General features: G+C 36.1%; 1 protein-coding gene across 2 annotated transcripts in view; it reads right to left on the reverse strand.

The window, feature by feature from the left end:
- Positions 1-3,111: 3,111 nt before the first annotated feature.
- Positions 3,112-17,918, reverse strand: part of PURG (purine rich element binding protein G) — a 38,286-nt gene continuing 23,479 nt past the window's right edge. For both annotated transcript variants that reach the window (XM_025394561.1, XM_025394563.1), the window contains one exon: positions 3,112-4,013. In XM_025394561.1, coding sequence (XP_025250346.1) covers positions 3,909-4,013 — 105 coding nt within the window. In that variant the 3' untranslated portion in view covers positions 3,112-3,908. The remainder of the gene's footprint in view (positions 4,014-17,918) is intronic.

Genomic DNA, 17,918 nt, shown 5'->3' on the forward strand with positions numbered 1-17,918 from the left:
TATCTGATTTTATACTTGCCAATCAATGTTCTGACATTCAGCAGGTTTTAGAAGTAGATTTTCCAGCTGGATGCAGTGGTTCATACCTGTAATCCCAGCACTTTGCAAGGATTGCTCAAGCCTAGGACTTTAAGACCAGGCTGGGCAATATAGGGAGATGCTGTCTCTACAAAAAGTAAAAAATTAGCCAGGCATAGCGTCATGTGCCTGTGGTCCCAGCTATTTGGGAGGTTGAGGTAGGAGGATTGCTTGAGTCTGGGAGGTTGAAGCTGCAGTGAGCTGTGATCCTGCCATTGCACTGCAGCCTGAGTGACGAAGTCAGACCCTGTCTAAAAAAAAAAAAAAAAACAAGCAGATTTTCCTACTGGAAAGAGAATGTGCTGACCAGTTGACATAGGTATTCTAGTCTGTCTAGCATTTGATTTCTTTCCTTTAAAAAAAAGTCTTTTATAAATTATAAAACAATACAAGCTTATCATGAAATAACATTCAAAAAGTATAAAAGCAAACTTCAAAGTTCACTTCTTTTTTTTTTTTTTTTGAAACAGAGTCTTGCTCTGTCGCCCAGGCTGGAGTGCAGTGGCCGGATCTTGGCTCACTGCAAGCTCCGCCTCCCGGGTTTACGCCATTCTCCTGCCTCAGCCTCCCGAGTAGCTGGGACTACAGATGCCCGCCACCTCGCCCGGCTATTTTTTTGTATTTTTTACTAGAGACGGGGTTTCACCGGGTTAGCCAGGATGGTCTTGATCCCCTGACCTCGTGATCCGCCCGTCTCGGCCTCCCAGCACTTTGGGAGGCCGAGACGGGCGGATCTTATGCACATCTTCTTTCCGATCCACTCCCTGGGTGTACCACTTTATTTTTTGTTGTAAGTTAATTGGTTTCTCCATTGAATATCTGATATTCAAGATGTTTTCTTTATGACCTTGTTTAAAAGGAATCTCTTGTGAATTCACTCAGATTGAACTAACAAAATTGAGTTTCATTTTTTTCTTTTTCTTTTTTACTTCTTCCTTCATCAAAGTCTTCTTAGCTACAAAAAAACCCTGAACTTCCAAATACACAAAACTGAGGGCCAGCCTTTTCATTCAGTCCTTTTGATCTTCACGTGCCAGTGTTCTGTTAAGTCTTTTATGATGGGAAACTTGCTTCACGAAAAGTGTAAGACGAGAACAATTTGGCAGAATATGTGTAGCACTGAGTTCACTGCATTTCATGATTTATTCAGTCCTATGAACTACCACTCCCTTATTTTGTGTGTATTGTATTACTTTTTAGTTATTTTCCAAGAGTCTTTTCACCTCCCTTGAATCCCTGCCAAGGATAAAGGATAAAGTAGGAGTTAAGAAAAATAACTTTAGTCCTGGTGTAAGTCAGTATGCACCTAGTTCAACAGTTTTTTAAAAAGATCTCATGAAGACAAATCTGAAATGATGTAGACTGCAGATTGGCTTTTTTTTTTTTTTATTTTTTATTGGCCATTTTTAAACTCAAAGCAATTTCTGATGAGAAAAATTACTTCCCTAATACAAGTACTGTTATGCTTTTAGTGTACATAGAATTTATTATAAAAGAGTTTCCTTACTGGAAAGAGAACATTTAGGTCTGTTTTTGAAAATGCTTTCCTGTAAGGATTTAGGGAAAACACCTTGAGCATAAGATCTCTAAGGGAAAATTACTGTTTTAGGAACAGAAAAGACAACTTACCAAAATAATGCTAATAAAGCTATAAAAATAGATGTAATTATGTAATTTACAAATGGTTTCACTTAGAGAGGGACTACATTATTTTTATAGAGGAACTAAACTTACAAAGTATATTCATGTTATTTAAGACTAAGATTTTTTAAAAATTTCGCTACTACCAATGAAAGCTGAGAAGCATTTTTCAGGATAATCTTTTTGATGGGACAAACGATGAAAATTAATACAGAAATCTGGTTGACTGCGGGTGTAAAATTAGAGATATTTTCATGTAGATTAAACAGATTTTTCTTCCAAAAGAAAATGTGGAATTAATTTGTAGCACATTTATTATTTACCAGTTTTCATAAAATGGAATACAGTTAAGGTAGTTACAAAAATATATTGTAGAAATATCTTTGGTGAGAGGCTGTAATTTAGTAAATATTGCATTTATTTCAGATAGTCACAGAAGTAAGCTTAAGTTCACATTGGCACTATTCTCTAAACTTCATTTTCTGATGTTAGAAGTTAGACACAATTTAATAGCTAGTTGAGGCAAAAATTACTGGGCTTGAAACTCTTTATATAATAAAGAACCATAGTAGTATGGGAATATCATTTCAGTCATCATACCTGCTAGATTATTAGACCAATAGGTTTGATCATCTTCTATTTAAGGTCAATGATTGTTGCTCAAGGAGCTTTAATACATTTGTTTCCATTTTTTCTTTTCAAATTTTAACATTACCCATGAGTTAGGCAAAGTACCAAGGTTGGAATGCAAATTTACGTAGTGCCTTTATATTGAGTTTATCTCTGGCTTGGGAGAAACAGCCCTCTGCCCTCATGAAGATATTGGCAGGTTCACGTGGCCTTCTGTTGTGATTTAAGAGAGATGCAGAAGCTAAAAATCCAATAAAACCATTGCCATGAGTTTATCTATTATGACATTCTGGCATATGATGTCAGTTTGTCCTGGAAAATTCAAAATTAATTTTTTGTCACTATTTTCATACATGGGGAGTGAACTTTTAATATCAGCATATAGAAATGGCCTTTTCAATGTCATTTGAGTTGCAATGAAGGTTTTGAAGGCATACTTGCTTTCATGCAAATGTTATCTCCTGGCTCAACCAGGTGCTAAAACCTTATTAATAAATTACAAAATAGATAAAGGCACTGTAATAGACTGGATTGGCACATTTTTGATCTTCTCAACTTACTCATTTCCAGTTCTGATAGGTCTAGTTTCTGTAGATCCTACCTAAACATGATTTTGGAAGCCAGACAAACTGCATTTAAATTTATAAAGATACCACGAATTGGGGGGCACAAATGATATAATGAAATAAACACAAAATCAACTTTTGGGGTCCAACAGAGCTGAGATGCTTTCTGTAAAATAATTAAGAATCCAAACTAATCACACATATAAACAAGTTTATTAGATTGTCAGTGATACTTTGAGACAAATTCAAGTTATTTTATTTTACTTCATATAAACAGAGGAAGGGAGGAAAGTTTTAAACTTCAAGCTTTGTTCAGCATGTGTGCAGTTAGCATCCACAAAAGCACCATTGGGTATGGGAGAATTAGCACCACAGAATTTTAGGACCTAACTGTTAACATGCATCACTGAAAAACTTGGAACATAAAAACTGAAGTAGTACGTGGTATGGTCTATTATAAACAATACAAGGCAATTTATGATTTGTTTTCATACAGTACAATACAATCACAATAAATGAGAATCTTTTAAGAACAATACGGGACAAAAACCACCTTGTACCCTGTTAACACTAAAGCAGTTACAGATTTAAAAAAATGTTTCTGGTAAGAGGCAGTGGGTTGAAATTATCCCTCCCCCTCAATTTTTAAATTCAGAGTTATATAGTTACATGATCTCTTAAGAAAGTATTTTCAAATCTATACGTCTCTCTACCTCAAGGCTGACAAATGGTGGTTTGAAAACAGAAAGGCTTGATGAATGAAAAAAAAAAAAAAAACAAAACCCAAAAACTGGATAGAGTCGAAAAGTACTTCAATGTGGTGGAAATTATTCCACATAAGATCAGTTTGGAAATGATGCCAGTGGTGTTGATATTTGTCTTCCCTTCCGTGGAGGAATGTCAAGTACTGAGGGCTTGCATTCATGATGAACTTCAGTTCATTTCTTTCACCGAATGCCTTTATTCTGAGGTGTAACGTAAGAGATTTATTCCTTATTCCTCAACTGTTTTTGTAGTATCATGGGGCTGTTCCTTATGCTTGATTTGACAACAGTGAAAAAGGTTGATATTCTCTCTGGATTTGGGGTAATTTGTGAGCTAAAGAAAAAATATTAATTTGAATTTAGCAAACATGAAGTTTTCAAGGGAGTTCCACTATTTTCACAGTACAAACCCATAATTAAACTCGTTGAAAACCTTTCTGTTAGAAAGCATGTAACAAACCCTCAATTTTTAGTTGTGTCTAGGCCAATTTTGGCACATTTGAAGCTACTGCGTAAGAAATGTGTAATAAGGATTGATAGATACAGGTATATTCAGATCTCAATGCATTGATGCCAAGGAAAATATAATTTTACTCACCAAGAGAAGAATATACCTTGAAGCATCTATGCAGACACATGAATCAATCATGTATCTGCCCAACTTCTAATTCTGGAATAGTGATAACAGGGTCATTTAGGAAAAAGTACTCAATTACAGTACGGCAGCAATTTTATGTTGTATATATTTAACAGCAAAACATTTTTGAAAATAGAAATCAGTACTATATGGTAAGTTTACAATTCACCATTTCTATATTTGTAATACATGCGTTTATTTGTTTTCCAAGTTTTAAAAAATCCCACTAGGACCAACATCTTTCAGAACAACAATCTAACATTAAACAAAACTTCCTAAGGAAAATATTTAGCATCACAGAGAGTTGAGAAACGTCTGTTACTCAGCATCACAAAATACTCAATAGGTCTACATTGAAGATTGTTCATGCCATGACATTAACACACCTTTGGGTTAATATATCCTATTTTGAAAAGAAAACAAAGAACCAAACCAAAACAACTGACATGGAATTTGTGTTTGGTCTCTCCCCTTCACAAGGACAGACCTCTGAAGGACAGATCTCTGATAAACTTGACTCCTTTCTATATCATGTAATGATCAGACTGTCTAGGAAACTGCATGTACAGTTAGCAAAACATTTAAAATTAGAGATGGAAAAATGGCCACCACAGAGAATGACTTAAAGATAAGGAAACTTATAGAAAAATGTGTTTTTGTAAAAGTGTACTGCCCCTCAAGCAAAAAAGAAAGTGGAGTTTGTCCACTTTGAAACATTTTTCTGTTGAAAACATTTCTTGGATAAAAGCCTATCCTTATGAATGTCAGAAAGATGTTAAGGTTTAACTTGAGAGGGTTGAACCCTTTTGAAAAAATTATCCTATGCTTTTTCTGCTGAACTAAATTCTTTGTATAAATCAAGTACTAATTTTCTGAAGAGGAAACAGCTATACACAGCAGCACATCCAGGTTGATGATTTAAATTTGATAGTTCACCAGGTGTGGCTGACTTGAGCAAAAAAGAAACAAACGGATGTTTTAATGTTTTAGAATTACACTAAAAAATCTCAACTAAAGCAAAATTGAATTATAAGGGACCGGCTTAATGATTGCCTTTACCTTTGATCAACATTTCAAGACAAGGTAGTACCAATTAAAAGTAAGATTTAAAAATAAAAACTGTCCAAAAATTGTTCAATGAAAAACTCTTCAAATCTGACATTTTAAAATCTCAAATGATTGTAGACTAACTTAGATTAACAGTCTTATTATCACATGTACTTTTGTTATTCTTGAGTTTTATGTCTGTATTGTTCATTGGTTATATCGTTAACAATTTTTCTGTTAAGTTACAATAGTTTGAATTGACACATTATACTATAAGAGGCTTTAGAAAAACATGTAACTAGGATAAATTTATAAAAGGATAAAGAATAATTTAAGGGATTTTTGACATATTCTATACAGACGAATAGCTAGTTCAAGGTAATAAAGTGCCTTCTTTTCCAGGTAATTAATTTATCATTAAAATATTTTAAGGCTTTATAAGAAACTCAATGCTATCAGAAGTTTGATAGTATATGGAGTTATGTTATTAATTAGCATTCTTTTGTAGCTTTTATTTCGTGTAATCTTCAATCCATAAGATATTAATAAATTTTAATAATTAGCAGCTTAAAATTACAAATTTGAATTGTCAATTCTGAATTCATTTTGTGGGAAAAAAATTTCTAAATGCTGTGATAGACTCATGTTGCTTGTGAACAATAAGTTTATGATGTAATATACAGCAGCCAATGCCCCTCAGAAAATTCAACAGAATTTTTAATCCCATGGCAAACAGAGCCATCATTTTATCCATTCATTCATATATCCTGCTATCTATACATTTAAAATGATCATGCAGGCCTAAACAAAAAAGGCCAGAGAAAACCTAGTAAATTTTTCAGGTACAGGCACAATGAATATTTTTTATTGCAACAGCTTATGCATAATCTATATTGGTGCCAACATCTAAAGTTAAGCATTTATATTTATTTTTATTTTGCTTCTACTACCCATGGGTGCATGACAGTAAAATACTGGTAACCTAATAGAATGTATGTGTATGTGTGTGTATATATATATAAAATAGCTTATATATATGTGATACCCATAATAATACAGAATTCTGATTCTTCCAAGTCTTGTCATTTCTCTTTAGGGGATATGGGTGTGTTTTAAGCACTTCTGTGTACTTAGTTGCCTTGGCAGCTCCAGAGTTTAGATAAATTATGACTATATGGACATCAACTACTCAATTATTTATGACCAATGAAAACTAATTAAAATGTTTGAATATTCTTTTCCAGGAATTCAGTTATTTTTATCAGAAAATTACTAAAATCAGGCACAAGATTAAGTGGTCATGATACTTAAAATATTCTTCTGGTTACCACTGGATTAATTTAAAATGGTTCTTAAGTTAAAGGTTTTGAAGTTAGGATAGAGGAGGAAAGCTAAAACTCATTGCAAAGAATGGTTTAAGTTAAACATTCCATGTAATTACAAAAACAGGAATTACCAGTAGGAAAAAAGTGCTAGTCTTAAAATTGGGTTTGGTTTTGACTCTAAAGCCTAGTAAGAATAATTACTGGGAATTAGAAAAAAAATCAAATGGCATTAACCTTTATAATTGCACATTCCTTTACCAAAGTGCCACAAGTTGCCAAATGTTTTTCTAAAATGCACAATGCTACTTTTCAAAATCTAAATACATATACAGTTTTACTTTTTCATACCGGTATAGTACAGATTCATACATTTAGCACAAATATAACCAAGAAGATGATACTTTCTAGAAACAGTATAGTCTTTGTTTTTTGTTTTAAACAACTGTTAAGAGCCTTTGTGATTATGAGGATTCAAATCCAAGTACTCTATAGTCAAAGCATTACCATACAACCTGAAAACATCATGATGGTTTGTTTAGGCAAATTTTAGTAATACTCTGCCATGCAATGCACATAAGTCACATGTGTTTTCCTTTAAAATAAAAAAAAAACCCACACTGGTTTAATTACCCTGTTTTTATCTATTTGGCTACATATACATCTTGTCTTCAATCACTGAACTGACAATATATGTAACAATCAAGTTTTGAAAACAGTATTAAACACTGAAGTTTCTAGCCTTAACTGGTTATTCCTATAAAGTCCAGCAAAAATGTCTGATGCATGGGTTATTAATTTTCATGCTTCTATTTCTTTACTCTAAATAGAAACACTAAATGGAAATGTTCAGAGATAATATAATGACAAAAGGACAGTAGAGAACAAAGCACCAACATGTGGAACAAGTAAAATAACATGCAACTGTGTGGAGGTTCTCCGTATTACCTAATTTGGCAAATCAGGGATAACAATAAAAAATGAAGATCTCTTACTCATGTAATAATCATATTGATATATATTTGCAAATAAATGGAATGCACAGAAAGTTAAATTTTGAATATTTTTGTTGTTTCTGAGTGTGATAAAACTAGAGTTGCTCATTATAAATTAAGATTCTCCCCCACCCCAAAGTTCTATTGTTCAGAGGAGAGACAGAATGTAAGATTATGATTCTCTGTGACAGATGACCTGGGCTCTGCTATGCCACAGGCTAAACTCTGCGGTGTAGTGCCCCATTTAATTAGGGTGAAAGCTGGTAGGAACATAAAAGTACTAAAGTTAAAATTAGGATTAGTTCATAGTCAAAGAACATTAAATAACTGTCTAAATGGGTCCCTTCCTTGAGCATCTGAATCTTAGGTATAAGAATGACTATATAAAAGCATCTTAAAGATATGGCCCATTCTATGAATTCATCTTTTGAGGGTGTACAATGGGATATAAATTGGCATCCTCATCTTCTGAGAGAATTAACAAACTTTAAAAACATAACTAAAATCAGAAAAGATCAGGCATAATAAATCACTGATAGCTCCCCCGAAACCAACATACTGGTAGGTTAATCACAGGACAGATTCATCTTATTTAACAAACCCTCCTACAGTTTCTGAGTATTAGAATATAATCCATTGTTTGTGAATAATAGTCTTGGATAGTTTCAGCATTTAAATATTGGAGAAATACTTCTGATAAACATTGAAATACAGAAACTCTTAATAGAAGCTGCAGATTTATAGAAACTTCATAGTATGTGTGATATTCCAACTATATTTAGCTCACGTAACACCCAAAATAATATAAGATTCCACAGTTTATCTTGTTAATACACACAGGTATTTTCTCAACTTTGTAAAAGCTAGGCAACTGTATTTACCTAAAATAGCTTTTCCGTGGTAGTGGTCCTACAGTGTTGACATAAATACTGAACATACCTATGAGAATCATTTCCACCCTATAATTTAATATTGTTTTCTTTTATTCAGCTGCTTTGTAGCTCTTTCCATTTCCAAAATGCTTCACAACGAATTATAACAGTTATTTCTCACTGTATCCCAATGAACAAGGCAAAGTTAATACATTGCTTGTGCAGTGGTTCAGGTGCACAGGTTGATAATGATCCTACATAACTTCTCTGCTCTCTGGGCAGTTATCTAGCATTGTCCATGTTGTGAGAACCTATACTGTATGCTCTTTGGGACCAAAGACTGGATCTTGTTGTCTGCTATATTATCCAGACCCAGAGAAACTGTTAGCTCATACCACAGGCAAAATAAATATCTATTGATTTAAAGAATGAATGAGAAATGAGAGTGAGAAAACAGAAACAAAGAACTTCACTGTAACACTCTCCTACCCCTAACCCCCACAAAAAGCTGTGCTGGTTCACTTTGGCTTCACCCATACAATGGGATGGGTAGTATTACTTGTCTTAAAGAATAGGATAGTATTACTCACTCTTGAAATGGTACTCTTGAATCGGGTAGTATTACTCTTGAATAGGGTAGTATTACTCACTCCTGAATCGTTATGGCAAAAACCATATGATATATTTTCCAGAGTACCAATGACACAATTGACTATTACTACAACTACTTCTAAAACTCTGAATTACTCATCTTTACCTTTGCCAAGCATTTAAATTAAAAGTTGTGCATCTGGTAGACTATTCTTTTCTTAAGCTAATTCAGGCATAATGAATCAAGGAAATAATCCTCAGAGCTGCAATCATTAGCATGAATATGGAGAATATCAGAGGGAATTAAAAGACAATTACACATATACACAAAGTGGATCTGGGGACTACTGGTTCTTCGTTGTTTTGGAAATTAGGGCAGGAAAGCTAAGACCTGTAAAAAGGTAATAATTATATTGAACTATTGAATACTGAGAGGTAAGACTTGATGATGTTGAAAGTCTCTTCTAGCTCTAAAATTCTATATTATGCTAACTAGTTCTTCCTCTGATAAGATGGGAATCTGTACGGTATTCAAAATAGATTTTCTTCTTTTTTTAAGAAAAGGATAGTTGAATCCAAAAAGTTTGATGTTTTGGAACTCTTGAACAACTGTATTAAACATTTTCTTTAAACCACCATTACTCCTTTTGCAAAGATACCATGTAAAATATTTTATTTTATTTTTATTTTTCTTGAGACAGGGTCTCTGTCTGAAGCCCAGGCTGGGGTGCAATGGCATGATCTCGGCCCACTGCAACCTCTGCCTTCTGGGTTCAAATGATTCTCCTGGCTCAGCCTCCCAAGTAGCTGGGATTACAGGCACCCGCCACCATGCCTGGCTAATTTTTGTATTTTTAGTAGAGACGGTGCTTCACCATGTTGGCCAGGCTGGTCTCGAACTCTTGATCTCAGGTGATCCACTTGCCTCGGCCTCCCAAAGTGCTAGGATTACAGGCACGAGCCACCGTGCCCGGCCGAGATCTCTTTTACCTTTCTAACATTAAATGGATAGCACTGTTCATATTCAAATGGGAACAAAGACCATATCCTCATTTTTTCATCTGGAAACAAACATTATCAGCAGTTAATTAAAATTAATTACTACAACCAAAACGACAATGAACTGTTTAGAGACTTCAATTCATACTTTTGAGCGATTGCTCAAAAGCACTTATCAATCTTGAGAAGATATATCCTTGAGGCTTAGTATGACAGCACTGTAAGTTGCCCTTCTGGGTTAAATTATACCAACAAGATTCTCTTGGTAATTCAAATGTAACTGCTTTTGTATGAGAAATGAGACTTAGGCCAAATTCTACACTAAAGTAGGTCATGTTAAAGGGAAGATTCATTTAAGTATTTTTGGAATTATCAGAATGAAATATGAAGATGGTAAAACAACTTAGGAACCTGAAGAAAAAAGTTAAGTATGACAGGGGAAAAGGAAAGCGCAGTGGGAGGTGAAGGAAATGAGAAAAGCGAATGAGAAGTATTTCAACAACGGGAATAATCTGAAACTTTATCAGTGTTCTCTCAGTAATCAGGCTACATTTCTTATTTCTTTTGCATACCATTATTTTTCTTTTCCCACTGAAGTGATATAAGCATTATAGTACTATATGGCTGCTATTTTTTCTGGCAGAATAATTGTATAAATATAGAAAACTGGCCGGGCACGGTGCCTCACACCTGTTATCCCAGCACTTTGGGAGGCCACAGTGGGCAGATCACTGACGTCAGGAGTTTGAGACCAGCCTGGCCAACATGGCAAAACCCCATCTCTACTAAAAATACAAACATTAGCCAGGCATAGTGGTGGCCACTTGTAATCCCAGCTACTTGGGAGGCTGAGGCAAGAGAATCACCTGAACCTTGGAGGTGGAGGTTGCAATGAACTAAGATTGCCCCACTGCACTCCAGCCTGGGTGACAGAGCAAGACGCCATCTCAAAAAAAAAAGAAAAAAAAAAAAAAAAGGCCATATTAACTATTTGTAAAAGTAAGAAAATGGCTGTTGGTATGTGACAATGTTTTGGGATCCCTTTGTACTCCTGCAGCTCCTTATTTCAGTCTTGAAGGTGAAGATGGTAAGAATGGGGGTGGACTAGCCAAAGGCCAGCTCAATCCTCTCCTTTATTATGTCGAAATTCAGCCACTTTTTTGGTAACTATAGAATTTTCTTGAAAAAGACAATAAGCAGAAAGTAAAAATTCACCCTTTAGATTTGTTGGTATACAATTCACTATGGCTCCCCAGAATCACAGCATAATCTTTGCTTAAATTTACTGCCACTCCCCAGAATCTCAGTGAATCTTTGCATAACATGACAAACAATTTAATTAGGACTTTCAGAAGAACAAAAATGCAATCTGGATGCTGCTGTTACTGTGTCTACTCTTGTTTCATTTATATAATATTTGCTTGAAATTACAGATCAAAATGAGTTTCTAATAATAAAACTGAGTTCATCAGGTCTAAATTACATAATTTTAAGAGGGCATAAAACCTCCTGAGGCATCATCATATTGATAAACAAGTAAAGCATTCTTTCCAGCATGTTTTGATAATGGAGATACTATAAGAAGAATATCCTTGGCTGGGCACAGTGGCTCATGCAGGTAATCCCAGCACTTCTTTGGAAGCCCGAGGTGGGTGGATCACTTGAGGTCAGGAGTTGGAGACCAGCCTGGCTAACATGGTGAAACCCCATCTCTACTAAAAATACAGAAATTAGCTGGGCGTGGTGGCAGGTGCCAGCTACTAGGAAGGCTGAGGCAGGAGAATTGCTTGAACCTGGGAGGCGGAGGTTGCAGTTACAGTGAGCCAAAATTGTGCCGCTGCACTCCAGACTGGGCAACAGAGCAAGACTCTGTCTCAAAAAAAAAAAAAAAGAATATCCTTAAATGGGATTATTTTTCACAACTAGTTTCTGAAGTCAAAGCAGAACTATAAAGAGACGAAAACAGTAATAGTTTTATGGCTGTTACAATTGCTGATGTGAACTCAGGTTCCGTTTTTAATAATTCAGTCTTTCAAAAGAGTAGCTCTTGATGCATATAACGCTAATTAAGGTGGGAAAGTTGTTCAGATGTTAGAAGTACTGTCACTTAATATTAATATAAGAGGATATTTTCTCCCCCTGCATTCTTACTACAGGTTTGCTGCCATGATTTTAATAGTAGTTACGTGTCAATCAAGATATTCAGTGACGATCTGCTTATTTCTTGCCTGTTTTAAAAAAGTATCATCAGCAATAAAAGAAACACTCTACTGACGGACTCAAAAACATGGACAATCTCAAAATTATTATGTTGAGTGAAATAAGCCAAACAGAGAAAAATACATGCAGACCAGGCATGGTGGCTCAGGCCCGTAATCCTAGCACTTTAGGAGGCTGAGATGGGCAGATCACCTGAGCTCAGGAGTTTGAGACCAGCCTGGGCAACATAATGAAACCTCATCTCTACAAAAACTACAAAAGTTAGCTGGGCGTGGTGGCATGTGCCTGTAGTCCCAGCTACTTGGGAGGCTGAGGCATGAGAATTGCTTAAACCTGGGGGGTAGAGGTTGCAACGAGCTGAGATCGTGCCGCTGCACCTCAGCCTGGGTGAGAGTGAGATCCTGTCACCAAAACAAAACAAAACAAAAAAAAAAAGAAAAGAAAAATACATGCAATTAACAGGGGATTCCAGAATAGACAAAACTAACCTGTGGTGACAAAAATCTGCTCAGTGGTTGCTTTTGGAAGTCAGGGTCGGGGGAGTGTTGACCAGGGAGGGGGTACATGGGAACTTTCTAGGGTGACAGAAATGTGTCTTCAAATTCATCGAATCTGACTGCATGACATGCTAAGATCTGAGCATTTCATTAAATTATATCTTAATAAAAATGTTAAAATGCATTACAATGAAACACAACATTCCTTCTAAGGCATCAGAAGCTCCTTGGCATTTTTGTTTTTCTTTTTTTTTTTCATTTCAAAACTTCTCCCTTCAAACCACCACGCAGAGAACAATATGCTCTGGAAAGAGATTCATGACTAATTCTCTACGGAGGACACGGGTTTCATATCGGGGCTACTAGTGGAGCAATAAGACACCATGAGTAGAGAAAGGAGACTGATGCACTTAAAACTTTTAGGTGGGAAGGAAACAAGATTTTACCTTATGCTGCTTGGTGCACAGTCAAGTGTATATATGGTCTGTCACACTTTAAAATCATGTTGAATGCCAGTGTCTGGGAGCCTAACTTATGACTAACTTACTACTTCAAATCTAAGGGACCACTCGTTCATCAGCTTTAAAGAGGTTACATTCAGAGTCAAATATCCAGTGAATTCCCAGTTTCCTACAGAAATAACTTATTACACTATCTGACAATTCTAAAAATAAATAAGTGAGAAAATTCTATTGGTTTTGAGAAGAAAACAGTAATGACCTCGACAGAATTTATCCACGTCATGCCAAATATTCATCTACAAAATTAAAACCGTCATCAGAAGGCCAGGCGTGGTGGCTCATGGCTGTAATCTCAGCACTTTGGGAGGCCGAGGGGGGTGGATCACAAGGTCAGGAGATCGAGACCAGCCATGGCTAATATGGTGAAACTCCTTCTCTACTAAAAAATACAAAAATTAGCTGGGTGTGGTGGTGGGCGCCTGTAGTCCCGGCTACTCAGGAGGCTGAGGCAGGAGAATAGCTCCGTCTCAAAAAAACAAAAAACAAAACAAAACAAAACAAAAAAGAAACCCTATCATCAGAAGTCAGACAATTATTTCTCTAATTTACTTCGTTTTGTAATTCCAAGTGAAACCCACCAAAGGCATTTGCTATCCGAAATCCACCTATAACATACAAACACATCTAAAACATGTAATTTTGCTATTCATTATCATCTCCACCTTAGGTTAGAGGGGAAAAATAAAAGTAGTGAGCAATTTCCCTAGTACAATGCTGGGCCTATGGGAGGAACTCAATATAGATTTGTTGAATACATAAACGAATGTTCTCATTCCCCTTGAATTGCCATTTCTTACCTCACAGTGTCTTCTAACTCAACATTACACATTCAATATGGTTAAAAAGGAAAAGCATAGGCACATACTTAATTAGTTTTTTTTAAAAAGCTCTGAAACTCCCAAGCCACACATTATATTGCTACTGCTATTATGTTATTATTAACATAAAAATTGCATAAATATATCTTGACCCAACTGTAAAAATGATAAATTGATACTACAGATTCTTAGCTATCAAATCTTCCTTTTAAAAATTCAATTAGTGACACTAAAGGACATTATCTGCTTCTCTAGAGTGAACAATAAAAAGTTTTGGGATCAACAAAAAGGACAGTCATGTGGTATTTCATGTCAACATTTCTGAGAGTGAGAGGAATCAGTAGTATCAAAGGAAAATCGCGTTCTAAGAGCTAGATGATAGAAAAAATATGTTCAAATATGAAAGAGGAAAATCTCAGTATTAAGATGGTGGTCGGGTAAAAGCTGTTTATGACAGTCACTGGGGCTTAAATTATAATGGCTCCTTACTATCCTGAAATTGAAGATTGAAGTGCGCATCAACCTTCAAAAAGCTATTTTTTTTCAGAGTCAAATGACCCATGAACATACTCTTATAATAATGCTTTCAACTTGAAAATAAAGAGGTGAGAAAACTCTTCTAGTTGAAGGATAAAAACAAATATTCGGAATGACGCCTATATAATCTCACTGATTTTGAAGCCAAATCAGTGTAATTAGAGAAACAGACACTGAACAGTGGAAGGACCACTTAATAACGTCTAGTTCAAGTTCTGAAACGACTAGTTAACTGATGTCAAAGTCATACAAATATTTGTTCTATCTCTTGTAAAATGAGAGTGTTATATTACCCCCAAACACACCTTCAGCCAAAAAACGATCAAAGTCAATGGTAGATCTAGATGAGAAAAACTGTAGGTACTAGGAAATAGGTGAATGTAATCCTTTTAGCGCTGGAGCAATTGGTCCCCCAATCATGCAGACAGCGTAATGATTATGTTTTTTTAAAAAAGAAAAAAACAAAGCTGTTCTGATTTCCTCTAGGAATAAAACTATGCTTCAATTATTTTCCAGTCTGTGGATAGTTTATGCATTTTCTTAATGGTGTCTTTTGATGAGTAGGAAATTTTAATTTTGATGGAGTCTAATGTATTGTCTTTTTCTTTTATAATTAGTGCTTTTTGTTTCCTGTGCAAGAAATTTTTGCCTGCACAATTGTGCACTTTTATATTTGACTGAAAACAGTTTCGTGAGATTATAAGCAGCCCAATTCCCTTGCAGCTGCTACACCTAAAGGTTCTGATGGTAAAAGGAGGCTCCATTTGAATTTTGCATAATTTTGTTATACTTTCCAGGGAACCATCCGTTCTGTGGGTTGGAAAGAATTAATTATGACATTAATTAATATTTGCTAAATGCTTTGATTACGTGACATTTTGTTAACAGCTTTATGTACCTGAAGGCATTTAACTTTCTTTTTTTCTGAGATGAAATCTTGCTTTGTTGCCCAGCCTGGAGCACAGTGGCAGGATCTCGGCTCACTGCCACTACAACCTCCGCCTCCTGGGTTCAAGCAATTCTCCTGCCTCAGCCTCCCTAGTAGCTGGGATTACAGCTGCGTGCCACCATGCCTGGTTAATTTTTGTATTTTTAGTAAAGATGGGGTTTCACCATGTTGGGGAGGCTGGTCTTGAATGCCTGATCTCAGGTGATCCACCCACCTCGGCCTTCCAAAGCACTGGGATTGCAGGTGTGAGCCACTGCGCCCAGTAGCATTTAACTTTTTAAAGAGAATTCTGGTTGACTCTAGGTTCTGTGAGGGCAGGGAACCTTACATTTTGTTATCAATATAATCCTCTGAACTTTGAAGATTGCCCAGCACATAGTAGGTGATTGATAAATATACAATGAATGATGAATGAATAAATTCTCACAACTCTATACAGTTATATAAACTGCTCCAAATTATACAATAAAGGACAGAATTTGGACTTGAACCCAGGACTGGCTGACACCAAGGTCTGTTCTGTTTACACTTTATAGTAGGCCACTGAGATTGCCTGATAACTTTCAGGGATCCAATACCTAAAAATACAGCTGAAATTACTGCTATTGCTTAAGGGGGTAGAGGAAGTGGATTAAAATCATTGTTGTTTTCTTCTCCTGGCAAAAGGCAAGTGTGGAACTCCTATCAAGCTCCTCCTTGATAATCTTAGCCGTATCGATCTGACTTTTATGTTTATAACTATATGATAATTTGTGCAGATTAAGCCAATCTGAAACCTCTATGGCCATAAATACAGAAACAGAATAATTCAGTCAGGCGCAGTGGCTCACTTGTAATTCCAGCACTTTGGGAGGTCAAGATGGGTGGATCACTTGAGGTCAGGAGTTCAACACCAGTCTGGCCAACATGGTGAAACCCTATCTCTGTCAAAAAATACAAAAATTAGCTGGGCGTGGTGGCATGCACCTGTAGCCCCAGCTACTCGGGGGGCTGGGGTGGGAGAAGCACTTGAACCCCGGAGGTGGAGGTTGTAGTGAGCTGAGATTGCACCACTGCACTCTAGCCTGGGTGACAGACACCTTGTCTCTAAAAAAACGAAAAAAACACACAAAAAAACCACCAGAATAATTCAATCTGCATGTAAGAATTCAGAATTTAGTCTGCTAGTTCCTCAGTAGTGCTACAAAACCATGGTTAACTGGGAATGTCAGGGAGCGAAGTCATTTACTTAACAGCAATTCCTAGGTAATAGTATGCTTTTAATCCTATTGAAACGGAAATATTTCTAATATGTATTATTTTGATTTTCTGCTTTAATAAATACAGCTTAATAAACATGATTAAATTTTGCATGCGCAAATGAGAACACTGCAGTGCTCTAGGGCCTTCACTGTCAACAACTGTAATCATAGTACTGATGAAGATGAAAAACAGTGGGTTCTTGAGTAGGTTTCAGAAAACCTGGATCATTCCTTTCAAACAGGTTTCTGAAAAAGTCTGCTTCTAACTTATCATGTGGTCATTTATCTCTTGTTCATAAGCATGTAGAGGGTAAAGCCTAGGCAACATAGTGAGACTCCGTGTCCACAAAAAATAGAAAAAATAGCTGGGCGTGGTGGTGCACGCCTGTAGTCCCAGTTACTCAGGAGGCCGAGGCGGGAAGATCACTTAAGCCCCGGAAGTCAAGGCTGCAGTGAGCCGACACCGCACCACTGCACTCTAGCCTGGGTGACAAAGCAAGACCCTGTCTTGAAAAAATAAAAAATAAAAATAAAATTAAAAAAATGAATGCAGGGAAAAGATTTACTAGATGTTTAATTAACCAAACTTATTATGCAAATGAAGTAGTTTTACCTCTTAAATCCTCTAAACAATATCACTTTTGGAGGGCTATCCTTCAATGCAGGTGCCATGACAAGATTTGGGTTAACAGGTGAGGAAAGGTCAAGTTCTGGAAGGTTAGCTACGGTAGGAACCTCAGGCAGGAAGTCTTAAGTATAGAGGACAAAGGCTCAGAGTTTGAGGCAGAGGCTGAGGACGGCAAGCAGCTGGTGCACAGACATGAGCACCAATGTAATGAGTTGCTAGGCCTTCTGCCAGGGCCAAAACCAACAGTGTACTGAGTGCAGAATTGAGTCTAAAGATGTGATGAAAGCAAAAAATACCGAGATTGCATTTCAAAAAACTCTTTAAATGAGCTATAAACATATATGCTTAATTTTGCCAAATTTTGA

The sequence above is a fragment of the Theropithecus gelada genome, chromosome 8 (assembly GCF_003255815.1).
Source record: "Theropithecus gelada isolate Dixy chromosome 8, Tgel_1.0, whole genome shotgun sequence".
Lineage (NCBI taxonomy): Eukaryota > Metazoa > Chordata > Mammalia > Primates > Cercopithecidae > Theropithecus > Theropithecus gelada.